This window comes from Hylobates moloch, unplaced genomic scaffold, assembly GCF_009828535.3.
Source record: "Hylobates moloch isolate HMO894 unplaced genomic scaffold, HMol_V3 SCAFFOLD_17, whole genome shotgun sequence".
Classification (NCBI taxonomy): domain Eukaryota; kingdom Metazoa; phylum Chordata; class Mammalia; order Primates; family Hylobatidae; genus Hylobates; species Hylobates moloch.
Genome location: NW_026652292.1, coordinates 12,797,639 through 12,805,831, shown reverse-complemented (window position 1 = coordinate 12,805,831; position 8,193 = coordinate 12,797,639). Strand labels below are relative to the sequence as shown.

At 38.7% G+C, this 8,193-nt stretch overlaps 1 protein-coding gene across 1 annotated transcript in view; it reads left to right on the top strand.

Moving 5' to 3' along the window:
- The window catches only part of DNAH5 (dynein axonemal heavy chain 5), a 329,923-nt gene that overhangs the window by 114,889 nt on the left and 206,841 nt on the right, over window positions 1-8,193 (top strand). The window contains exons 14-16 of the mRNA XM_058430225.1: window positions 2,602-2,687; window positions 3,161-3,482; window positions 4,319-4,525. Of these exons, the coding sequence (XP_058286208.1) occupies window positions 2,602-2,687; window positions 3,161-3,482; window positions 4,319-4,525 (615 nt within the window). The remainder of the gene's footprint in view (window positions 1-2,601; window positions 2,688-3,160; window positions 3,483-4,318; window positions 4,526-8,193) is intronic.

The window sequence follows — 8,193 nt, the reverse complement described above, 5'->3', positions numbered from 1 at the left end:
GCTTCCTGGCTGCTTTGTTTACCTAAGCAAGCCTGGGTAATGGCGGGCGCCCCTCCCCCAGCCTCGCTGCTGCCTTGCAGCTTGATCTCAGACTGCTGTGCTAGCAATCAGCGAGACTCTGTGGGCATAGGACCCTCCGAGCCAGGTGCGGGATACAATCTCCTAGTGTGCCGTTTTCCAGGCCCATTGGGAAAGCGCAGTATGAGGGTGGGACTGACCCGATTTTCCAGGTGCCGTCTGTTTCCCCTTTCTTTGACTAGGAAAGGGAACTCCCTGACCCCTTGCGCTTCCCGAGTGAGGCAGTGCCTCGCCCTGCTTCGGCTCGCGCACAGCGCGCTTCACCGACTGTCCTGCACCCACTGTTTGGCACTCCCTAGTGAGATGAAACCGGTACCTCAAGCAGAAATGCAGAAATCACCAGTCTTCTGTGTCGCTCGGGCTGGGAGCTGGAGACCGGAGCTGTTCCTATTCGGCCATCTTGGCTCCCCACCCTCTACTTCTACAATCTATTTTGAATTTTCAGTGAGGTGAACTTTTTTCTTTGACTTTTTCCTTTTTATATTTTGTTGATTAAGTTTTGTTATTCTCTTTATTCCTCTTCTATTTATATTTTTAATGTATTTATATTTTTAGTGGTTTTAGCATATATACCTGACTTTAAAAAGTTTGTTTTATCAGCCTACCTCTCATTCATGCTATGGTTGTCTTGAATTTTAGTTTTACCTTTGCTGCTAAACTTTTCAAACTTGTTATTACGAATAGTTATTTAAATTTAGAAACATGTTTACAGATTGCTTTGCTTATTCTTGCATCTCGTTAGTAATCTAATTGTATCTCTCCCTCTTTTCGGGTTCATTATTGTTCTTAAAGAAGTATATCCTTTAGTTTAATTTTAACAAGCGTCTGTTAATGGTAAACTCTTCCAGTCTTTACACTCAAATGCCTATAAAGTTGCCCTCAATTTTGAATATTATTCTCGTTTTATATGTGATTTTAGTTTGGGTGTTATTTTCCTTCAGCCCTTAGAAGATCTTTTTTTATCGATTTTTGTCAGCTATTGTTCTCCACGAGGTATTTGCGATCAAATAGTTATTTATAGATAATTTGATTTCTCCCTTTTGTGATTTTAATATTTTTATCTTTTAATATTAATATTAATATTATTTTTCTTTTAATGTTGTTTTTCTCTTTACCTTTGGCATCTTTATGTGAGTTTTAGGTGTGATTAAAACATATTTCTCTTGTTCGGAATTTGATGTGTTTCCTCCATTTGAGGACTAAGTCTTTTTTTAATTGTGGAAAATTCTCAGCCTTTATCATTTTAAATACCTTAGGTTCTTCTTCCAAGATTTCCAATAGACGTATGTTACATCTTCTTTTTCTATCTTCCATGTTTGTTAACATTTTTTTTGATGTTTTTCCATTTCTTTATTTCTCTGCTCTACTTTGGGTGTTTTTATCTGAAAACTGTCTTGTAGTTCATCAGTTTTCTTTTCAGGTGTTTATAATTTGCATCTATTGTATTTTGAATTGTAATTAGGTTCCCCTTTATATGTCTAAATTTTATTTTTAAAAATCTGAGTGCTCTTATTTTATTCTGTTCTGTTCTTTTTATGATTTCTGTTTCTTCTTTACTCTTTAATCATTTTAAATATAGTTATTTCATAGTCTCCTTTAGACTGCTCTATCATTTCTAGTACTTGGTTACTAATTCTGTTTGTGCATTCTGCTCCTTCTCTCTCAAGGATGATTTTCTCATGGGGTTTTCAAAAACTTTTTGAGCTTCTTTAGAAGTTATGTATGTATTTATTTTTCCTGTAGGAATCTTTTGGCCCTGGGCTTTGAAAGTGTTTCTGTAGAGTGGCTTTTCCTGAATTCTGCTGTGGTCCTAGTTGTTTTACCTTCCCAGACTAGCTTTTATGTTAATGTCTTGGGTTATGTCCCTTTCATTTCATGTGTAGTTTAAACCTGGACCCCTTATCTAGCTGTGGCACCGATGGAGGATTTCAGTTCCTCTAGGGCAGGGGTCAGCAAACTATGTCTAAGAGCCAAACAGTGCCCTGCCCATTTGTTTGTGCACTGTCTATGGGTGCTTTGGCATTCCAGTGGTAGAAGTGAGTAGTTGTGATGAGAAAGTATGGGAACCCTATTGTAGGGTGACTTTTTTTCCACCTATTCAAGGGTTTGGGCAGATATCAAGCCTCTTTGCAGCTTTCCCAACTTGTGAATCAATTCCCTTTGCATGTAATGGGCAGCACTTCAAGGATCCCTGCTTTCCACAGGCTCTGTTGAGAATGCTAGGACCCCATAGCCCTTCTCCCCATATTGTGATAAGGCCCCAGTGCCACCCCCAAGGCTCTGTGTCTGGCCCAGTACCCGTGGAACCTGACGTGGCGCCAACTCCCATGGCTGACCTGGCTTTCAAGTCTCTCTTTGTTTCTGGCTTCTGGGCATTTATTTTTCTTTTAAGCTCATTCAATTTTCGGTTACATTTTGTTCCATGTTATATGTGTTTGCACAGAATGGAAAGCTCTTTTATCTTGTTGCTAAACAGTAAATTCCCAATTCTATTGTTCATCATCAGATTTTATTCTATTTTAGAACGAGTTGCAGAAGTTCATGGATGTTACATTTGAAAAGATTCAAAACACAAATCAAGCTCTAAGAATGCTGAAGAAATTTGAAAGGTAAAAGTTTCAAGAAATTGTCTATTTTCTAAAATTGGGATAGTTTAGCTTTTATTGTTGTTATTCCTATTATTATTATTTCATATTCTGATATAAAGGAAAACCTCTCTTGGCAATTTGGGTCACAAGGTCATAGTTTTTAAGTTTTTCAGAGGATTAATCCTTTTAAGGATTCAGGATTTATTTTATTTCTACAAATAGAGAATACTCTTAGCTTTGAAGTACCTTGTGACTGCCTATAATAATATTTCCTAATGTATAGATAATTTGAAAAAAGTCTTCCCAAGTTAATAATTTTGCCTACATTTTATGGATGAGTTTTATTTTTATTCTTTTAATATTCCACATAAATATCTCATTATTTTCCATTAGCATTTTTAAAAATAAATATTAAATGAGATTACTAGATATTTTTGTGTATTTTATTTATTTTATTCCATTAATTCAAGCATTTAACTTTTTAAAAAAATCAGATTGAATATACCTGATCTTGGTATTGATGACAAATATCGACTTATCCTTGAGAACTATGGGGCTGACATTGATATGATTTCAAAGCTGTATACAAAGCAGAAATACGATCCTCCTCTGGCTCGAAACCAGCCTCCCATCGCTGGAAAGATTTTGTGGGCCCGCCAGCTCTTCCATAGGATTCAGCAGCCCATGCAGCTTTTCCAGCAGCAGCCAGCTGTGCTAAGCACGGCAGAAGCCAAACCTATAATTCGCAGTTACAACAGGATGGCCAAGGTCCTCCTGGAGTTTGAGGTCCTCTTCCACAGGGCGTGGCTTCGGCAAGTGAGTCCCTAAATTTATACTCTTCCCATTGTTGGAATCATGGAAGCCCCTTTCTAGCATTTGACAGTGTTATTTCTGTAGAAAGCTGGATTTGTAGGTATTTTGTAAGGCAGATGGGTTGAATCTAAGCGTTCAGAGTACAATATGTCCACAAAGAAAAATAAGTATTAGATTTGAAAAAAAACTGCAAGCCAGGTAACAGACCCCATTTTTATTTAATTTACAAACTCCAAAGTGAGAAGATCTTGTTTATTGGTTCCTATGCCCAATCTATTAGGATATCTTTCTTTTAAAAATTCAGTCAGATCCTAAATGTGTCAGTAAACACTAGTACATCTGTTAAACAAAGTCTCAAATTTTCTTTTGTTGTACAACTGGTTAATCATAGCACATCCTACCAATACATGTATTTCTTTGTAGGCTGTCGGGATGCGATGTCTCCATAGCTGGGTTCATTGTTTTTCTAGATAAGTAAAAACTGAGTTTAGGAGGTCTTACGAAACTTTTATTAGGAAGGATAATAGAGTAGGCATGAAGGTGTCAGGTAGCTAAATGGCTTTTGAGATGTCACCACTGTTGCAGCGTCCACTTATTTATCAGTGTGAGAGTCATTGAAAGGTTTTATTGAATTGACTGCCCAACATCACCACCAACAACTTGAAAGCTATTTTATGAGACTGGATTTAGGAGAAGAGTGAGTGATCTTATTGCCCTTAATTTAGGAAGCTAAATCCATGGAAGAACATTTAATGATCCTTATTCCCAGAGACACCTGAGCTAGATACTCTGTACGAATTGAACTTTCTAATAGTAGTGATGTTGTTTTCTTTCCACAGATTGAAGAAATTCATGTAGGTCTTGAGGCTTCGTTATTGGTGAAGGCTCCAGGCACAGGGGAATTGTTTGTAAACTTTGACCCTCAGATATTAATCTTACTTAGAGAAACAGAGTGTATGGCCCAGATGGGTCTGGAAGTCTCTCCACTGGCAGCTTCCCTCTTCCAGAAACGAGATAGATACAAAGGGAACTTCAGTAACATGAAGGTATACTACTTTTATTTTTTTCCCCCCATTCCTGGCTAGCTCTGGAATGTATTATAAAAAAATATGGTGATGTGTCATATTCAAGGAGCAGAAAGTGGCCAGGATGAATGGAGTGACCGAGGGGACAGCGCCATGGGGTGCGGCTGCAGAGTTGGCTGGGGCCAGGCCGTTACAGGTCTTACAGGCCAAGATGAGAAGCTTGGGTTTTATTCTGAGTGTACCAGGAAACCATTGGAGGATTTCGAGCCACTGAAAAAGGCACGATCTCTTTTTGTAATAAAAGTTATTCTTACTACTGGGTGAAAATGGATGTTAAGGGGGATAAGGGTGTCAGTGGGAAGCCCGTTTGTGAAGTGTTGCACTGGCCCAGGATGAAGATGAGAGCTTGAACTAGGATGGCAGCAGAGTTGTTTGGAGAATTTAGAGTTATGTCAACAGTCAGGTTATGAGAGAACTCGGGAATAATACCTGTGCTTTTGGTGTGAGCAATTCCATGAATTAAAGCAGGGGTGCCATAGAGTGCTGTGTAGGTTGCATTCTTTATAACTTGCACAATACTATGCAGGGGCCCTGACTGTAAGTTCAATTTATGGAGATGGCAAAAACTGAAACTAGTGTATCTGGAGCAGCAGGAGGGAATCAGTAGTTCCCATTTAAGTACAAGATAGTTTTTAGACAGCCAAGTGGCAATGGTGTCCATGCAGTTGGATACGTAAGTCTGGAGTTCAGTAGAGAAGCCAAAGTGGGAGGCATACTTCTGAGAGTTATCAGCATATCATTGTTATTTAATGTCATTGTCCTGGATGAGATCTCTTAGGGGAGAGAATACAGACAGAGAAGAATGGAGGGCCACTGGACCAAGCATTGGGTTGGTCCGGTATTAACAGATCTGAAAGAAGAAGACAGGTGTGCAAATAAAACAGAGGATTGACCTTTGAGCTGGGAAGAAACCAAGTGTCAAGGAGACCAAGGATGGCTGGGCGCAGTGGCTCATGCCTGTAATCCTAGCACTTTGGGAGGCTGAGACTGGCAGATCACCTGAGGTCAGGAGTTTGAGACCAGCCTGGCCAACATGGTGAAACCCTGTCTCTATTAAAAATATAAAAATTAGCTGAACATGTTGGCATGTGCCTGTAATCTCAGCTACTTGGGAGGCCGAGGCAGGAGAATCTCTTGAACTGGGAGGCTGAGGTTGCTGTGAGCTGAGATTGTGCCACTGCACTCCAGCCTGGGTGACAGCGAGATCCGTCTCAAAAAACAAACAAACAAAAAACAACAAAAAAAGGAAGCCAAGGATATGAGAAGGCTACTGAGAGGGACTGGTCACCAGTGACAAATGCTGCTACCCAGGGGATGAAAAAGGTGAGATCAGAGATGCGGCCATGGAATCTGACAACATGGAAACCGTTGTTAAAATTTCAGAGTGGTTAATCACGTGACAATACTAAGTCCATGCACTTGCACTGTACTTTACATTTAAAGCCATCTTCATGCTCATTATTTCATTTGATCTTTTCTACCACCATGTTAGGTAAGTAGGACAGAATACTGTTATTTTATTTCATAGATGACGAAACTGTGGCTGGGAGAAGTTAAAAGATTTAGCAAAGGTCTCATAGCTAGAAAGTGGCAGAAGTAAGACCGGAACCCAGACTTCTAGTCCATCATGTTCCTACCACTTCATGTCATATTAAAAAGTTGTATTGGCAATGGACAGACATTCCTCAAATGTAGACTCATAAAATACCAGTCAGCATGTTGGGATTCCCTTTTACACTCTTTCACATTAGGAAACTCACTTAGTCAATTTACATATTCATAAAGAAAATCATATATTTACTAAGAAATCATAATTATAAGATTATGAAATTACTGATAATTTAATTGTATTTGCAGAGTTGTTGTTTTAGTTGTCTGTTTCAGGCAATAAACACTTGTAAGCATGTTGCAGGGTTTACAATAACCGTACCATTATATCATGGCTTTATGGGTGAAGAACTTGAGTGGGGCTTGGATAGGTGATTGTTCTGTTCCATGTATTGTTGACAAAGGTTGTTTATTGGTATTCAGCTGGCAGATGTTCAATCTGTAAGGTCCAAGAAGGGCTCTTCTAGTTTCTGTTTCTGTCCTGAGGAAAGCTGGAAGGTACACTCCAGTGGGACTGTGAACAGGCACATCTCTATACATGGCCTTCCAGTATGGAGGCCTCTGGCTAGGAGAATTTCTTATATGGCAGCTCAGGGTTTCAAGAACAAGCACTACAGTGAACAATAAAGAAGCCACGTGGTCTTTATAATAGCCTCAGATGTCTCATAGCATCATCTCTGTTGTACTCTGTTGGACTGTAAACCTACCCAGATTCAAAAAAAGGGGATGTGGTCCCCACCCCATGAAGGGAGGAGGATCAAAGAATGTTTTGAATGACAATTCAAGGGAGTAAATTATTATCTCTTTAATATTTATTATCTTGGAGGTTGAGAGTTAAAAGTTCCTGCTCAACCTGAGTAGCTGGTCAAAGCAGATCTATTGGGAGGTTTAGGGGACCATCTGAAGTGTTGCAGAGTTATTGTGCTGAATATTTGACAGAGCTTTCAGGCTTCTGCAGACATGCCAAAGTAGCTGAGAATTTGTTTCTTCATCTGTTCCTTGGAAGACAGTTTAAGTAGAAAGAGAAGACCAAGTACAGGCTAATAGTTACAAATATAGATTCTGAAGCCAATTTAATCTGGATTCAAATCATTATCTTTGGGTAAATGACTTCACCTTCTAAGCCTGGGTTTCTGTTTTGTCAAAGCAGTTGAGTAATCCCTTCTGGGATTAAAGGTGGGAAGTAGAATGCCTGCTAGAAGCAGATTCTAAGAACTGCTTCCAGATAGAATAACTGGTGGACATTGAAAAAAGGCAAGCAGTGGGTACAAGTTTCAGGAAATATATAAATAGCTGCTAATAGAACCAGAAAATTTAGACTTTTCTAAAGTGGCTTTTATGGACATTGAAATAATCTTATAGAAATCGTGGAAAAACATTATATGAGGAAAGGATTATGAGGTCCATTTGGGAAGTACTGGGTTTAACAAAATTTTCAAAGCCTTGCAAGGCTTCTTACTTTCTTAAGCAGGTTTCTAAGGATCATTAATATTAGCTGCGACCCCCCAAGAGGGGAGATACTGTATGCAGCATTTTCAAAATTTATCTATCAAAGGGCCATTTTTCTTATAGAATCTCTTTGACCTAGTACTCCAGGCAAAACAGTTTGGAAAACATTAATCTATTATCAAGGTAATACCAACCTGCACATATATGGTCTTAATACCGACTATATTTATGAGGCACATTAAAGTTAGTTTCTTATAATTAATGATTATTAATATTGACATGGTTACATATGAACAAAATATTGACACAGTTTGACATTATGTAAATAATACTGACACAGTTTGACATTATGTACATTTCAATGAAAGATGAGAATCCCCATTTCAGATGAAAACTCCTTCTGATAACAACTAATTAGATAGATACTGATTTATTATCTCCTATGTGCTAGGCACTGGTTCAGGCTCACTGGACAAAGCAGACAAAATTCTTGTCCTTGTAGAACTTATAGCCTAATTGGGTAAGACAGAAAATGAACACTGTAAGTAGGCAAATTAATATAGTCTATTGTA